This window comes from Pristiophorus japonicus, chromosome 5, assembly GCF_044704955.1.
Source record: "Pristiophorus japonicus isolate sPriJap1 chromosome 5, sPriJap1.hap1, whole genome shotgun sequence".
NCBI classification, from domain to species: Eukaryota; Metazoa; Chordata; class Chondrichthyes; family Pristiophoridae; genus Pristiophorus; species Pristiophorus japonicus.
In genome coordinates, this window is record NC_091981.1 from 119,680,124 (window position 1) to 119,698,881 (window position 18,758).

The following is an 18,758-nucleotide window of genomic DNA, read 5'->3' on the forward strand; positions in this document are numbered from 1 at the left end:
TTAAATTTCATGATCATTTTTGTGGTGTAAGCCCACAAATTACTGGATTTATTGAATTCAGTTCCAAAATTTTTCATGGTGCAATTTGAACTCCCATCTGGTTTGCTGGTCTCGTACTATAAACACTCCACTACCATACCTCAATCGGAGAGCTTTGTGGTTAACTGCAGACAATGTGTAACAGATTGAGTGGAAATTCCTGGTGACATGATGCTTGGCTCATCTACTGGGTGCAGGAAAATTTTGGTTAGCCAGTCTTCTTGCACATCAGACTCCATGTTCATTGCCTACATAGGATGGATGCCATTTCCTCCCAGGCAATCTGCATTCCTTTCCTGTGGGAAAGCTGCTATTGAATGCTGAACAGGACATCCCTCTTTTATTATTCCTCTTGCAGCAGAAGCACTCGTTCTGAATCTGTAAACAGTGCCGTTTTCCTGGACAGAGCTTCACTTTGAAAGCCTCAGTATGTACCCCCTTTAATCGTGCACAATGTGAACTTACTTTTAAGTACATGGTGTCGTCCTTTAAATTGTTGCATCCAAATGCATGAGCTCCCAGTGGTAGGCTCAAAGCATACGTATGCATATGTAATGAGCTCCAACCTGGAACCTGGGGCTCAATGGGATATACTTATTTGGCCAGGTGAAAATTGTACACAAAATCATTCCAGTCACTTCTGTGACCATAGAGGAAGTTTCACCCCATGTTCCCTCCTAACATTTTGAAATGCATCATTTTATTTTTTTCTCTCCTTATGTTTTGTATGATCATGTTACATGATTAAAAAGGTTGACATTTAAGTGGCCAGTTTCTAAAGTAAAGGGCACGTGAAGAAAATGTAAGCTATAGTTCAGCCATAGTGCTGTTTTATTGAGTGCTTCAATAATACAAGTGTACATCAAACTGTTCCACAGTCAGGAGTTGCAGATACCTGAAAATTCACAAGCATTTAAAAGTAGATCTTCTGCAAAATACACAAATCTTGTGTGTTGTTCAACAGCCTTTTTGAGAAAAAAAACTCCAGGCTGGTAAAAAGGACAGTCATCATTGTAATGCACAGTGATTGTTAATGTAAGCTTATTACAAAGCTTTAACCTGGTAGCATGCACCTGACATGATTGACTTCAGTACAAAAAACTCGGTTCTAAGCACTACCTATATGAAGAAATTAGATATAATCTATTATGGTTCAAGGACCACATGAAAGGAGACACACTTATACAAAGCTATGTAACAATAAAGCTCTCTACTTGTACAAGTTGAACATTCTTTGCATTGTAGAGATTCAAACCTACTCATTGTAAAAACAACGTCTCAAATCGTTTCAAGTCATCAGGGAACAAAAGGACCTTTTTACACAGGGATTTCTTTTAAAAAAGGAAATAAAGCTAGGAATAGGGGATGGGCTGTCGTTGCACTTAGTGAATGTGCTTTCCCAGGGGTCAGGAGTTACTGCAGCAAATTCTTATGTGGCATATCTCTTGGTCCACTGTCTGGCTATTCTGTCATGTTCTGCTCTGTTGGTCAGATACTGAGTAGCTATGCTTCCAACCAAAGGATCAGCTGCAATAAAAAGAATATTGGTGAGTATTTACAGATTTGAAGACCAAATACCTAAACAGAATTATTATATCTCAAACAGTGCCTTAATTACCAACCTTCAAATAATGGTTTCTCAGTTGATAAATAATAACCTCTATTGTTATTTCGGTATCCAGCATACTAATATTTTTTGAATTGTTCATAGTGGTAACAGCTTTGTAAAGTTCTGGGTGTTTGAAGCTGCTTATTACTAAAATATGACTGAGATGAAGGGGCTGTCATATGAAGAAAGGTAGAGCAGGTTGGACCTATACTCATTGGAGTTGAGATCTTTGGTCACTTGAGGAAGAGAGTGTTTGAAGACCAGGATCTCAAACCCGGCACCAAGCTCATGGTCTACAGAGCAGTGGTGATACCCACCCTCCTATATCGCTCAGAGACATGGACTATGTACAGCAGGCACCTCAAAACACTGGAGAAGTATCACCAACGCTGCCTCCGCAAGATCCTGCAAATCCATTGGCAGGATAGGCGCACCAACGTCAGTGTCCTCACTCAGGCCAATATCCCCAGCAACGATGCACTGACCACGCTCGATCAGCTCCGCTGGACGGACCACATCGACCGCAGGCCCGACACGAGACTCCCAAAACAAGCTCTCTACTTGGAGCTCCGACGCGGCAAGCGAGCCCCAGGTGGGCAGAGGAAATGCTTCAAAGACACCCTCAAAGCCTCCTTGAAAAAATTTAATATCCCCACTGACACCTGGGAAATCCTGGCCCAAGACTGCCCAAAGTGGAGGAAAAGCATCCAAGAAGGCGCTGAACACCTCGAGTCTCTTTGCCAAGAGCAAGCTGAAGCCTAGCATCGACTGCTGAAAGATCGCGTGGCAACCCAGGCACCCCACCCACCTGTTCCCTCAACCACTGTTTGCCCAACCTGTGACAGAGACTGTTGGTCCCGCATTGGACTCTTCAGTCATCTGAGAGCTCATTTCTAGTGTGGAAGCAAGTCATCCTCGACGCCGAGGGACTGCCTATGATGATAGAGTTTAGAAGAATGAGAGGTGATCTTACTGAAACGTATAAGATTCTGAGGGGGCTTGACAGGGTAGATGCAGAGAGGATATTTCCCCTCTTGAGGGAATCTAGAACTAGGGGACTTGGTTTCAGAATAAGGGTAGCACATTTAAAACAGAAATGAGGAGGAATTTCTTCTCTCAGAGGGTCGTGAATCTTTGAAATTCTCTACTCCAGAGAGCTGTGGAGGCTGGGTCATTGAATATATTTAATGTGGAGATAGACAGATTTTTGAAAGATAAGAGAGTCAAGGGTTATGGGGAGAGGGCAGGGAAGTGGGATTGAGGCCAAGATCAGATCAGCCATGATCTTATTGAATGGCGGAGCAGGCTTGAGGGGCCAAATGGCCTACTCCTGCTCCTATTTCTTAGGTTCTTATATTAAATTCAGTTTGCACTTTAAAAGTTTCAAGTTTTTTGACCATGCACAAAATCAGAATACCTTAAAGTGTCAAACATCAGATGGCGATGAGTCAAAATGTTATACCTCTTCAGTAACTGAATAACAAGATCAAAAATAGTTATAGCTCAGCAGGCATATTTTAAAAGCTAACAAAGAACAACAAATAATAAGAAGTGGATTAGAGGTAAGAGGGTAAGAAAAAGGGATCCACATGGACTTACCCATTTGGTAAGTCTATGGTCTAGTTTGCAACTAAGTCATGTCAACCCAGAAGGTTCCAAGTTTGATCCATGGTCTATGCTGAGTAGCTTAACTCAGCTGGGTATGAAAATTGTCCCCGTTGCTCATGAGCGAGAAAGGAGAAAAATCGAACAGCATGCCCGGTCATGGCTGCTATTCAGTGACTCCTGCTGAAATGTGCAAGTGCAAAGCTTAGCTGTGATGTGCCGACATTCAAATAGTCTGTCAATACTCACTGAACAGAATGAGTTACTTGGATGAATTATCAAAAATCTCTGGAACCAAGAACCAGCACAAGCCGGTGCCTTCAGGAGAGGAGGTGCCAAAACCAGGGCCAATTAAAAAAAAGAAAGCCATATTGTAGAGAGTAGTAAGAGCAATCAAAAGATTTTTAACTTTAGCTATGTAAGTAATAACTTGTTAAAGATCAGGTAGGTTTGCTAAAGGATAAATCTGGTAGAAATGTTAGATCATCAGGAAAGTGGTATGTGTAATAAAGTAATCCTTCACATCAGTCTTCAAGACTGAACAAATTCTGAATCCAATCATTTTGGCTTAGGAATCTATAACCTAAAACACATAGGCTTAGGTCAGTAAGACACATACACTGAAAAAACTCAAAGAATTAAACGGCATATTTTCCTTTTTATGGTGAAAGGATTTATAACTCTGTCTGGTTAATAGATTTTAATGGCTGCCAAGCCAAATGGAGACTGAATTGATTTTCCTGCGAAGCATTTCCAACAAGTAAGTTAGTGGGCATGATAGAAAAATAACCAGTTTAAAGTACCTGCAATAAGGCGCTTTTCATAGTTCTTAATCAACTAAATTGCCACTGAAGAAGCAAAAATAATGATTCACTGAGCTGTGGAGGATACAATACTTGTGCATAAAGGTTCCTAGAAAGTGAAAAAATTCACCTCTATAATAAAAGACAGCACAGAAAATCTGGAGGGGACATGAGAAGGACCTTCAACACTACTGTTATGTATGAATAAAGAGTCTGACTGGATACTGTGAGCTCAAAGTAAAGTGTGACCGTAGTCTTTTAATGCAGGTCTCCAGAATGCCTCTTCAGCCTGTGAGGCCTCCTTAAGTACCTGTGCTCCCAAGGGATTGTGGGGTCCCTTGGGACTCCAGGGGATGAGCCCTCTGGTGGCTGTACAAGGTATATACAAGTTTACATACATAACAACACTACCCTCCCAAAGTCAACAGTGTAACTATTTACAAGGTGAGTCGATCTGGGGCCTTTCTTTCCCTGGTTGATTGTCTCGGTGCAAATGCTGGTTTTGGTGAGTCGTTTGTTGGGCACTCCCTGGGCTGCTGTGCAGCTGACCTTGCTGGGCTGCCTGGTGTGGTGAATCCTGCTGGGCTGCTGTGGGTGATGGGTTCTGCTTTGTGGCCAACCGCGGTGTCGGTTGCCACTGGTGTGTATGTTGCGAGGTCAAAGAAGGTAGGGTCCAAAGTGGGTTGCTCAGGATAGTCAGTGAATCTGAGTTTGATTTGGTCCAAGTGTTTCCGGTGAATGAGTCCATTGAAAGTTTGACCCGAAACACCCTGCTCCCCTCTTTGGCCACAATAGTGCCGGGAAGCCACTAGGGACCTTGTTCATAATTCAATACAAGTACAGGAGCATTGATATCAATTTCTCGTGACACATTTGCGCTATCATGATATGTACTTTGTTGAAGCCGCCTGCTCTCTACCTGTTCACGTAGATCAGGGTGAACTAACGAGAGCCTTGTCTTAAGTGCCCTTTTCATGAGCAGTTCAGCAGGTGGAATCCCAGTGAGCGAGTGGGGTCTCATGCGGGAGCAAAGCGGGATAGGCGAGTCTGCAGTGAGCCTTCAAGCCCTGCTTGAGAGATTGCACTGCTCTCTCTGCCTGACCATTGGATACTGGTTTAAACAGGGCAGACGTGACATGTTTGATCCCGTAATGGGTCATGATTTCTTTGAACTCGGCACTGGTAAAACATGGCCCATTGTCGCTCAAAGGACATCAGGTAGTCCATGCATGGCAAACATGGCCCGCAGGCTTTCAGTGGTGGCAGCGGACGTGCTTGCCGACATTATCTCACATTCAATCCATTTGGAGTATGCATCTACAACCACAAGGAACATTTTACCCAAAAACGGGCCTGCATAGTCGACATGGACCCTGGACCACGGTTTGGAGGGCCAAGACCATAAACTTAGTGGCGCCTCCCTGGGTGCATTGCTCAACTGCGAGCATGTGTTACATCTGGACCATAGAAACATAAAAACTAGGTGCAGGAGTAGGCCATTCGGCCCTTCGAGCCTGCACCACCATTCAATAAGACCATGGCTGATCATTCCCTCAGTACTCCTTTTCTGCTTTCTCTCCATACCCCTTGATCCCCTTAGCCGCAAGGGCCATATCTAACTCCCTCTTGAATATATCCAATAAACTGGCATCAACAACTCTCTGCGGCAGGGAATTCCACAGGTTAACAACTCTGTGAGTGAAGAAGTTTCTCCTCATCTCAGTCCTAAATACCCTACTCCTTATCCTTAGACAGTGTCCTTTGGTTCTGGACTTCCCCAACATCGGGAACATTCTAACCGCATCTATCCTGTCCCGTCCTGTCAGAATCTTATATGATTCTATGAAATCCCCTCTCATCCTTCTGAACTCCAAAGTATAAAGGCCCAGTTGATCCAGTCTCTCCCCATATGTCAATCCAGCCATCCCGGGAATCAGTCTGGTGAACCTTCGCTGCACTCCCTCAATAGCAAGAACGTCCTTCCTCAGATTAGGAGACCAAAACTGAACACAATATTCCTGATACGTCCTTACTACACAGTATAAATGCATACGAGGCCCATGCTTGAGAGAAAGTCAGTCTGTGACCTGTCCTTTATTCCTTAGCACTCAAGTGATGAACGTGGGTGGAGCTTCCCCTTTTATACCTGAAGGTCCAGGTTAGGAGTGTCGCCCACCTAGTGGTCATTGTTCTCTCAGTGTACAACTTAGGTCAGATTATACATGGGTTACAATGCTGGTTGAATACATGACATCACCTCCCCCCCAAAGTCTTATTGGGATCACAGATTGAGTCTCTCTGGTGGTTTACGCTCTCTTGTAGAGCGCCTGAGTTGGGGCTCTGGTTGTTGGGCGCTGGCCTGAGTGTCTTCTGTTTGTGGTGCCTCAGACCTATCCAGACTGCCCACAGTGATTGGGCTCTCCTCCCTTTGGTTCCGGTGTTCGGTCACCAGTGGTGGAGTGAACTCTACATCGTGTTCTTCCTCTGCTTCTTCTATGGGGTTGCTGAACCTCCTTTTTGTTTGATCCACGTGTTTGCGGCAGATTTGTCCATTGGTAAGTTTAACTGCCAGAATCCTATTTCCCTCTTTGGCAATCACAGTGCCTGCGAGCCATTTGGGCCCTGCAGCGTAGTTGAGGACAAAAACATGATCATTTACATCAATACATCGCGCCCTCGCATTCCTGTCATGGTAGTCATATTGTGGCTGGCGCCTGCTCTCGACAATTTCTTTCATGGTGGGGTGTATAAGGGATAGCCGGGTTTTGAGTGTCCTTTTCATTAGCAGCTCTGCGGGTGGAACCCCTGTGAGCGAGTGTGGTCGGGATCTATAGGCGTTTAAATCCCAGTTTCTCGTTGCCATTGATACGTCCTTACTATATAGTATAAATGCACACGAGGTCCATACTTGAGAGGTCAGTCTGTGACCTGTCCTTTATTCCTTAGCACTCAAGTGATGAAGGTGGGTGGAGCTTCCCCTTTTATACCTGAAGGTCCAGGTTAGGAGTGTCTCCCACCTAGTGGTCATTGTTCTCACAGTGTACAACTTAGGTCAGATTATACATGGGTTACAATGCTGGTTGAACACATGACAATTCCAGGTGAGGGCTCACCAAGGCCCTGTGCAACTGCAGTAAGACCTCCCTGCTCCTATACTCAAATCCCCTAGCTATGAAGGCCAACATACCATTTGCCTTCTTCACCGCCTGCTGTGCCTGTATGCCAACTTTCAATGACTGATGAACCATGACACCCAGGTCTCATTGCACCTCCCCTTTTCCTAATCTGCCGCCATTCAGATAATATTCTGTCTTCGTGTTTTTGCCCCCAAAGTGGATAACCTCACAGTTATCCACATTATACTGCATCTGCCATGCATTTGCCCACTCACCTAACCTGTCCAAGTCACCCTGCAGCCTCTTAGCGTCCCCCTCACAGCTCACACCGCCACCCTGTTTAGTGTCATCTGCAAACTTGGAGATATTACACTCAATTCCTTCATCTAAATCATTGATGTATATTGTAAAGAGCTGGGTTCCCAGCACTGAGCCCTGCGGCACTCCACTAGTCACCGCCTGCCATTCTGAAAAGGACCCGTTTATCCCGACTCTCTGCTTCCTGTCTGTCAACCAGTTCTCTATCCACGTCAGTATATTACCCCCAATACCATGTGCTTTGATTTTGCACATCAATCTCTTGTGTGGGACCTTGTCAAATCCTTTTGAAAGTCCAAATACACCACATCCACTGGTTCTCCCTTGTCCACTCTACTAGATACATCCTCAAAAAATTCCATAAGATTTGTCAAGCATGATTTCCAGCTCCCGTGAAGCACACAATTTTTTATTAGGGGCAGTAAGGGGTCCTGGCTCGTCCAGGTTCTAATCTGTCAGGCAGTGACGGGTGGTTGCTAACTCTCGAATGCTTCCATTACCATGACTAAATCTGCGGGCTGCGCCATTTCCTCCCCCGTGATGAGCAATGGCAGCCTACTGAGAGCATCGGCACAGTTTTCTGTGCCTGGCCTGTGGCGGATGGCATAGTTGTATGCGGACAATGTGAGCGCCCATTTCTGGATGCGGGCCGTGCATTTGTATTTATCCCTTTACTCTCGGAAAACAGGGATATTAGTGGCTTATGGTCCGTTTCCAATTCAAATTTTAGCCCAAACAGATATTGATGCATTTTCTTTACACCATAGACACACGCTAACACTTCTTTTTCAATCATGCTGTAGCCTCTCTCAGCCTTAGACAGACTTCTGGATGCATATGCAACCGGTTGCAATTTCCCAGATTCATTAGTTTGTTGCAATACACACCCGATGCCGTACGACGACGCATCACCTGCTAGTACCAAACACTTACATGGATCATACAACACAAGCAACTTGTTTGAGCATAACAATTTTCTAGCTTTTACAAAGGCATTTTCTTGGCTTTTGCCCCATACCCATTCGTCTCCTTTACACAGTAAGGCGTGCAGTGGTTCTAACAGTGTGCTGAGACCCAGTAAGAAGTTACCAAAGTAGTTCAGGAGTCCTGGAAACGACCGCAGCTCTGTCACGTTCTGTGGCCTCGGTGCGTTCTCGATTGCCTCCATTTTCGAATCGGTGGGCCTGATGCCGTCCGCCGTTATTCTCCTCCCCAGGAACTCTACTTCAGGTGTCAGAAAAATGCACTTCGAGTGTTTCAACCTGAGTCCCACGTGGTTGAGTCGACTGAGAACCTCCTCCAGGTTCTGCAGATGCTCGACTGTGTCCCGACCTGTAACCAAGATATCGTCCTGGAAGACCACCATGCATAGGACCGACTTCAGTAAGCTTTCCATGTTTCTCTGGAATATCGCCGCGGCTGATCGAATTCCAAACGGGCATCTGTTATAAATGAAGAGACCTCTGTGCACGTTGATGCAGGTGAGGCCCTTCGATGATTCCTCCAGCTCCTGCGTCATGTAGGCCGAGGTCAAATCCAGCTTCGAGAATGTGTTTCCTCCCGCCAGCGTAGCAAAAAGGTCATCAGCCTTTGGTAGTGGCTATTGATCCTGCAGGAAGAATGATTGATAGTTACTTTGTAATCACCACAGATTCTGACGGTGCTGTCTCCCTTGAGGACTGGAACGATCGGACTGGCCCACTCGTTGAATTCGATCGGCGAAATGATGCCCTCTCTTTGCAGCCGGTCTAGCTCGATCTCTACCCTTTCTCTCATCATGTATGGTACTGCTCTTGCCTTGTGATGGATGGGTCGCGCCCCCGGAATTAGGTGGATCTTTTGCTCCTTGGGACTTCCCGATGCCTGGTTCGAACAGTGAAGGGAACTTGTTTAAGACCTGGGCACACGAAGTGTCGTCAGCGGACGAGAGCGCTCGGACATCGTCCCAGTTCCAGCGTATCTTTCCCAGCCAGCTCCTGCCAAGCAGCGTGGGACCATCGCCCGGTACCACCCAGAGTGGTAGCTTGTGCATCACTCCATCGTAAGATACCTTTACAGTAGCACTGCCGATTACGGGAATCAGTTCCTTTGTGTAAGTTCTCAGTTTCGTGCGAATGGGAGTCAAGACTGGCCTTGAGGCCTTGCTGCACCACAATTTTTTGAAAGTCTTTTTGCTCATAATGCACTGGCTCGCGCCCGTGTCCAGCTCCATTGACACCGGGAGTCCATTTAATTCAACCTTCAGCATTAATGGGGGACACTTTGTGGTAAATGTGTGCACCCCATATACCTCTACCTCCTCGGTCTGAGGCTCTGGTTCATCGTGATCTGCCGTGGATCTGTTCTCCTCTGCAACATGGTGGTTTGCAGGATTAACAGGATTTGCAGCTCGCCTGCACATACGTTGGAGGTGTCCCATTGTTCCACAGCCTTTACAAACGTACTCTTTGAAGTGGCATGAATGGAAATGATGATCTCCCCCGCAGCACCAACAAGGTGTTAATGGCCTTGCATTCATCACCCTTGATGGTGGACTCTGAGACATTTGCGGACGTGCAGCTGCAGGCATGTATGTTGCGATTTGTAAACAACATCACTTTATTCACAGTACTTGTAGCAGCACTCGTGTGCTGAGAGATTTGCTTAGTATTGTCACTGGTGCCAATGAACGCCTGGGCTATCGCTATGGCCTTACTCAAGGTTGGGGTCTCTACAGTCAAAAGTTTGCGAAGTATCACTTCATGGCCAATGCCAAGTGCGAAAAAAATCTCTGAGCATGTGCTCCAAATGTCCTTCAAATTCGCAATGTCCTGCAAGGCGTCTTAACTCAATGACATAACTCGCCACTTCCTGGCCTTCAGACCTTTTGTAGGGATAGAACCGGTACCTCGCCATCAGAACGCTTTCCTTTGGGTTCAGATGCTCCCGGACCAGTGTGCACAAATCATCGTACGATTTCTCTGTGGGTTTCGTTGGAGCAAGTAGATTTTTCATGAGGCCATACCTTGGTGCCCCGCTGACGGTGAGGAGAATTGCCCTTCGTTTGGCAGCTTCTCCTTCCAGCTCGTTGGCCACGAAGTATTGGTCGAGTCGCTCCATGAAGGTTTCCCAATCATCTCCCTCTGATAATTTCTCCAGATGCCCACTGTTCTCTGCATCGTTAGGTTCGTCATCTGTATCTCATCGCCAGTTGTTATGTATGAATAAATAGTCTGACTGGATACTGTGAGCTCAAAGTAAAGTGTAACCTTAGTCTTTTATTGCAGGTCTCCAGAGTGCCTCTCCAGCCTGTGAGGCCTCCTTAAGTACCTGTGCTCCCAAGGGATTGTGGGATCTCTTGGGACTCCAGGGGATGAGCCCTCTGGTGGCTGTACAAGGTATATACAAGTTTACATACATAACAACTCGATCTGCAGTAAAATGCTCAAGGGCAAACTCAGTATCATATATCATACATACCATGCCCAACACAAGCTCCACAAATTTAACCTTACATACCAGCGGCTGTGGTCAGAAGGGCAATCCTTTATATATACTTTGGTTGTACTCCTGTATTCATTTATGGATGGTAATCTAGGATACCAAAAGGACCATGATCAGCCTTGCAGTTCCATAAGAACCAAATCAATGCTTGGGTTCACCCTCTGAAGAGGGAAGGCCTCCTGCAATAAGAGGGTTAGCACAGCTCTTACTCTTAACTAACAAGAAGATGGTAGAGTGCAGAATTCCCTACAACATACATAAGGGACTCCAGTTATGTGGAGAGACTAGATAAGTTGGGGTTGTACTCCTTAGAGCAGAGTAAGTTGAGGGGAGATTTAAATAGAGATGTTCACAATTATGAAGGGTTTTGATAGAGGTGGAACTGTTTTCACTGGAAGGAGAGTTGGTAACCAGAGGAAACAGATTTAAGATAATTGACAAAGGAATCTGAAGGGAGATGGGAGATTTTTTTTTTTCATCATCATAGGCAATCCCTCGGAATCGAGGAAGACTTGCTTTCACTCTAAAAATGAATCCTTAGGTAACTGAACAGTCCAATACGAGAACCACAGTCCCTGTCACAGGTGGGACAGATAGTCGTTAAGGGAAAGAGTGGGTGGGACTGGTTTGCCGCACGCTCTTTGCACTGCCTGCGCTTGATTTCTGCATGCTCTCGGTGATGAGGCTCGCCGTGCTCAGCGCCCTCCCAGATGCACTTCCTCCACCTAGGGCGGCCTTTGGCCAGGGACTCCCAGGGGTTGGTGGGGATGTTGCACTTTATCAGGGAAGCTTTGAGGGTGTCCTTGTAACGTTTCCTCTGCCCACCTTTGGCTCGTTTGCCCTAAAAGATTAGAGTGTTTGCTTAGGGAGCCTTGTGTCTGGCATGCGAACGATGTGGCCTGTCCAGCAGAGCTGATCAAGTGTGGTCAGTGCTTCAATGCTGGGGATGTTGGCCTGGTCGAGCACGCTAATGTTGGTGTGTCTGTCCTCCCAGGGGATTTGTAGGATCTTGGCGGAGACATCGTTGGTGGTATTTCTCCAGCGACTTGAGGTGTCTACTGTACATAGTCCATGTCTCTGAGCCATACAGGAGGGCGGGTATTACTACAGCCCTGTAGACCATGAGCTTGGTGGCAGATTTGAGGGCCTGGTCTTCAAACACTCTTTTCCTCAGGCGGCCGAAGGCTGCGCTGACGCACTGGAGGCGGTGTTGAATCTCGTCGTCAATGTCTGCTCTTGTTGATAAGAGGCTCCCGAGGTATGGGAAATGGTCCACATTGTCCAGGGCCGCGCCGTGGATCTTGATGACTGGGGGGAGTGCTGTGCGGCGAGCACAGGCTGGTGGAGGAATTTTGTTTTTCGGATGTTTAGCGATTTATGATGGTCTGGATTCATAGAATCATAGAAGTTTACAGCACGGAAGGAGGCCATTTTGGCCCATCATGTCCGCACGGGCTGACCAGGAGTTATCCAGCCTAATCCCACTTTCCAGCTCTTGGTCCGTAGCCCTGTAGGTTATGGCAGTTTAAGTGCACACCGAAGTATCTTTTAAATGTGGTGAGGGTTTCTGCCTCTACCACAATTTCAGGCAGTGAGTTCCAGACCCCCATCACCCTCTCGGTGAAGAAATTTCCTCTCATATCCCCTCTAAACCTCCCCCCTTTAAATCTATGCCCCCTGGTTGTTGACCCCTCTGCCAAGGGAAACGGGTCCTTCCTATCCACTTTATCCAGGCCCCTTAAAATTTTATACACCTCGATTAGGTCTCCACTTAGCCTCTTCTGTTCCAAAGAAAACAGACCCAGCATCTCCAATCTTGCCTCATAGCCAAAATTCTCCAGTCCAGGCAACATTCTTGTAAATCTCCTCTGCACCCTTTCCAGTGCAATCACATCTTTCCTGTAATGTGGTGACCAGAACTGCACACAGTATTCCAGCTGCGGCCTAACCAGTGTTTTATACAGTTCAAGCATAACTTCATTGCTCTTGTATTCCATGCCTCGACTAATAAAGGCAAGTATTCTATATACCTTCTGAACCACCTTAGCTACCTGGTTGTTCCCTTCAAGGATCTCTGGACCTGCACTCTAAGGTCCCTTTGTTCTTCTACACTTTTCAGTGTCATACCATTTAATGTGTATTCCCTTGCCTTGTTATTCCTCCCCAAAGGCATTACCTCACACTGAATTCCATTTGTCACTGTTCTGCCGAGCTGACCAGTACATTGATATCTTCCTGCAGTCCACAGCTTTCTTCTTCATTATCAACCACACAGCCTACTTTAGTATCATCTGCAAACTTCTTAATCGTATCCCCAACATTTAAATCCAAGTCATTGATATATACCACAAAAAGCAAGGGACCCGGCACTGAGCCCTGCAGAACCCCACTGGATACAGCCTTCCAGTCACAAAAGTACCCATCAACCATTACTCTTTGCTTCCTGCCGCCAAGCCAATTTTGGATCCAACTTGCCACTTTGCCCTGGATCCCATGGGCGATTACTTTTGTGGCCAATCTGCCATATGGGACCTTATCAAAAGCTTTGCTAAAATCCATATACACTACATCATATGCACTGTCCTCGTCGACCCTCCTCGTTACCTCCTCGAAAAATTCAATCAAGTTAGTCAGACACGACCTTCCCTTGATAAATCCAAGCTGACTGTCCTTGATTAATCCCTGTCTTTCCAAATGAAGATTTATCCTGTCCCTCAGGAATTTTTCCAATAATTTTCTCTCCACCGAGGTTAGGCTGGGAAATGGGTGGTAGAGGCAGATTCAATACTAACTTTCAAAATGGAATTGGATATTGTTATGTATGCAACACCTTGTAACCAACATTCTACCGCCACCAGAGGGCGCATCTGTTGGAGTCCTAAGGGATCCCAGCATCCCTTGGGAGCACTGCATATAAGCAGGCCTCCCATGCTGTGCAGGCACTCTGGAGTCAGAATAATGAGACTAAGGTCACACTTACTCAAGTCTACAGTACTCAGTCACATTGCTTTATTTGAGACATAACAACTGCCGATGAGTAATAGATAACAAATCATCACGCGAAAATGCAGAGAATTGTTGGTATCCTGGAGAAATTCTCAGAAGGTGATGATTGAGAAGCTTTCATGGAGCGACTCGACCAATACTTCGTGACCAATGAGCTGGAAGGGAATGAGAACGCTGCCAAACGAAGGGCGATCCTCCTCACCGTCTGCGTGGCAACAACCTATGGCCTCATGAAGAATCTTCTTGCTCCGGTGAAACCAACAACCAAATCGTATGAAGAACTGTGTACGTTGGTCCGGGAGCACCTAAATCCGAAGGAAAGTGTTCTGATGGCAAAGTATCGATTTTATACATGTCAACAGTCTGAAGGCCAGGAAGTGGCGAGCTAAGTCGCCGAACTAAGGCGCCTTGCAGGACATTGCGAATTTGGTGGATTCCTGGAGCAAATGCTAAGAGACTTTTTTGTGCTTCGCATTGGCCATGAGGTTATCCTTCGCAAACTATTGACTGTTGACACACCGAACCTGAGCAAAGCCATAACGATAGTCCAGGCATTTATGTCCACCAGCGATAACACCAAACAAATTTCGCAGCATAAAGATGCATCGGCAAGTACTGTACACAAAGTAACGTTGTTTTCAGGCTGGAATGCATATGGCAGAAGGGACATGCCGCAGCTGCACGACCTCAGATGACTCAGAGTCCGCCATTAAGTGTGAATGCAGGCAATTAACACCTTGTTGGTGCTGCGGAGGTGATCATTGAGCCCATCAATGCCACTTCAAACACTATACGTGCAAAGGCTGTGGAACAATGGGACACCTCCAGCGAATGTGCAGACGAGCTGCAAACCTTGCAAACCACCACGTTGCAGAGGATGACCGATTCATGGCGGATCAAACTGAACTAGAGACTCGAACTGAGGAGGCGGAAGTGTACGGGATAATCACCTTCACCACAAAATGTCTACCGATCATGTTAAAAGTTGAACTGAACAGAATTTCAGCATCCATGGAATTGGACACGGGTGCGAGTCAGTCTATCATGAGCAAAAAGGCCTTCAAGAGGCTGTGATGCAACAAGGCACAAAGGCCCAAGCTGAGCCCTATTCATACCAAGCTGAGAACTTACACTAAAAAGCTGATCCCTGTAATTGGCAGTGCAGCAGTAAAAGTCTCCTATGATGGAGCTGTGCACAAACTACCTCTATGGATTGTACCAGGAGATGGCCCCACACTGTTCGGCAGAGGTTGGCTCGGAAAAATCCGCAGGAACTGGGATGACATCCAATCACTTATGTTCGTCATGTGCCCAGGTTTTAAGCAAGTTTCCGTCGTTTGAGCAGGCATCAGAAATTTCTCTGGGGCGAAGGTGCAGATCCACTTGGTTCCCGGTACACGATCCATCCATCACAAGGCACGTGTGGTGCCATACATGATGCGAGAGAAAGTGGAGATCGAGCTGGACAGGCTGCAACGAGAGGGCATCATCGTGCCGGTTGAGTTCAACAAGTGGGCCAGTCCGATTGTTCCGGTTCCTAAGGACGATGGCACGGTCAGAATTTGTGGGGACTATAAAGTAACGATTAACCGTTTTTCGCTGCAGGACCAGTACCCGCTAGCCAAGGCAGACGACCTAGTTGTGACGCTGGCAGGAGGGCAGACGTTCACCAAGTTGGACCTGACCTCGGCCTACATGACGCAGGAGCTGGCAGAATCTTCGAAAGCCTCACCTGCATCAACACGCACAAAGGTCTGTTCATCCACAATAGATGCCCGTTTGGGATTCGATCGGCCGTGGCTATTTTTCAAAGTAACATGGAAAGTCTGCTAAAGTTGGTTCCATGCACCGTGGTTTTCCAGGACGACATATTGATCGCAGGTCGGTTCACCATCGAACATTTGCAGAACCTGGAAGAGGTTCTATGTCAGCTAGATCAGGTTGAAATGCTCGAAGTGTGTTTTCCTGTTGCCAGAGGTCGAGTTCTTAGAGAGAGGAATTGTGGCAGACGGCATCAGACCCACCGGCGCCAAGACGGAGGCCATCAAGAATGTGCCGAGACCACAGAACGTGACGGAACTGCGGTCATTCCTGGGACTCCTCAATTATTTTGGTAATTTCCTACCCGGGTTAAGCACCTTGCTAGAATCCTCTACATGTGTTGCTACACAAGGGAGATGACTGGGTATGAGGGAAATTACAAGAGACTGCTTTTGAGAAAGCCAGATATCTGTTATGTTCCAACAAACTGCTTGTTCTGTATGACCCATGTAAACATTTAGTGCTAGCTTGCGATGCGTCTTCATATGGGGTCGGGTGTGTGTTACAACAAGCAAACAAATCGGGAACATTGCAACCGGTCGCTTATGCATCCAGGAGTTTGTCCAAGGCCGAAAGGGCCTACAGCATGATTGAAAAAGAAGCTCTGGCATGCGTTTACGGGGTGAAAAAAATGCATCAGTATCTGTTTGGGCTTAAATTCGAGTTAGAAACTGACCATAAGCCGCTCATATTGCTATTCTCAGAGAGTATTAATACTAATGCCTCTGCTCGCATCGAAAGATGGGCGCTCACGCTGTCTGCATATAACTATGTAATTCACCAAAGGCCAGACACAGAGAACTGCGCTGATGCTTTCAGTCGGCTAACATTGCCCACCATTGGGGTGGAAATGGCACAGCCTGCAGACTTGCTCTTGGTGATGGATGCATTTGAAAACGAAAAGTCACCCGTTACGGTCCGCCAGATCAGGACCTGGGCCAGCCAGGATCCTTTACTGTCCCTTGCAAAAAACTGTGTCCTCCATGGGAGCTGGTCCAGCGTCCCAGTGGAGATGCATGAAGAGATCAAGCCGCTCCAGCGGCGCAAAGGCGAAATGTCTATACAGGTGGACTGTCTTTTGTGGGGTAATTGTGTGGTTTTGCCTAAGAAAGGCAAGGAAACGTTCATACGCGACCTACACAGTACCCACCCAGGCATAGTAATGATGAAAGCTACAGCTAGATCCCATGTGTGGTGGCCCGGCATCGACTCAGATTTGGAGTCTTGCTTGCGCCAATGCAACACTTGCTCTCAACTGAACAATGCACCCAGGGAGGCACCGCTAAGTTTGTGGTCATGGCCCTCCAAACCGTGGTCTAGGATCCACGTTGACTTCACTGGCCCATTTCTAGGTAAAATGTTTTTGGTTGTTGTGGATGCTTATTCAAAATGGATTGAGTGTGTAATAATGTCTGTAAGCACGTCCACTGCCACCATCGAAAACCTACGAGCAATGTTTGCCACGCAAGGCCTGCCTGATGTCCTTGTCAGCGACAATGAGCCGTGCTTCACCAGTGCTGAATTCAAGGAATTCATGACCTGCAATGGAATCAAGAACGTCACATCCGCCCCGTTCAAGCCCGCATTCAACGGTCAGGCAAAACGGGCAGTCCAAACCATCAAGCAACGCTTGAAACACGTATCGGAAGGCTCCCTGCAGACCCGCCTGTCCCGAGTCCTGCTCAGCTACCACACAAGACCCACTTGCTCACCGGGGTTCTCCATGCCGAACTGCTCATGAAAAGGGCACTCAAAACAAGGCTCTCTCTAGTCCACCCTGATATCTATGATCATGTCAAGACCAGGCGGCATCAACAAAGCATGTACCATGATCGTGCAAATTTGTCACGCGATATTGAAGTCAATGACCCTGTATTTGTGCTCAACAATGGACATGGTCCCAAATGGCTTGCTGGCACTGTCGTAGCCAAAGAAGGGAGTAGGGTGTTTGAGGTCAAACTTGCAAATGGACTAATTTGCAGAAAGCATTTGGACCAAACCAAACTGCGATTCACAGACAGCCACGAGCAAACTGAAGGGCACCCCACCAACTTCGACCCGCCGATACACACACAAGTAGCAACCGACATCATGGTTGACTACGAAGCTGAATTCATTATCCCCAGCAGACCAGGAAGGCCCAACCAATTCACCTGCACCTGTGTTTGTACCGAGACGATCGACTAGGGAGCGGAAAGCCCCAGATCGTCTCATCCTGTAAATAAGTGTACTATTGACCTTGGGAGGGAGTGATGTTATGTATGCAACATCTTGTAACCAGTATTCTCCCGCCACCAGAGGGCACATCTGTTGGAGTCCCAAGGGATCTGAGCATCCCTTGGGAACACTGCATATAAGCAGGCCTCCCATGTTGTGCAGGCACTCTGGAAAATAAAGAGACTGAGGTCACACTCAAGTCTACAGTACTCAGTCACATTGCTTTATTTGAGACATAACAGATATATACTTGAAAAGGAAACATTTGCAGAGCTATGGAGAAAGAGCAAGGACTGGGATTAGTTGGATAGCTCTTTCAAAGAGCCAGGCATGATGGGCCAAATGACCTCCTTCTGTACGGTAAGATTTTATGTAGCTGGAGCACATGTGGAACATATCTCAGGAGGAACTCATGATGTTTGGCCTCTACTTGAAACTGAAGAAATACTAAGAATTTGTAGCCCAATTATGGAGGCCCATTGAGACAAACTCAACCTTCCCAAGCACACTGACGGGTAACACAACAACTCGAACCAACATGACTACCAGTGCACAGCTCACCTCCAGTTACCAGACCCAACTGATGGCGAGACCGAGAACCTATTGGCCTGGATATTGCAGTAGGAATAACGGTGATGCTGCCAGCACTCACCGTTATTAAGGAGTAAATCAGACAGCAACTTCCGGCGTCCACACCTGCGTAATTAAATGCGGAAATCAGAAAGCTGCTGTCCAATTTGC

General features: G+C 46.8%; 1 protein-coding gene across 3 annotated transcripts in view; it reads right to left on the bottom strand.

The window, feature by feature from the left end:
* Window positions 1-861: 861 nt before the first annotated feature.
* Window positions 862-18,758, bottom strand: part of LOC139264435 (ubiquitin-conjugating enzyme E2 E2) — a 470,206-nt gene continuing 452,309 nt past the window's right edge. For 2 of the 3 annotated variants that reach the window (XM_070880894.1, XM_070880893.1), the window contains exon 6: window positions 862-1,566. In XM_070880894.1, the coding sequence (XP_070736995.1) occupies window positions 1,469-1,566 (98 nt within the window). In that variant the 3' untranslated portion in view covers window positions 862-1,468. The remainder of the gene's footprint in view (window positions 1,567-18,758) is intronic. The other variant, XM_070880895.1, reaches the window with a different exon arrangement.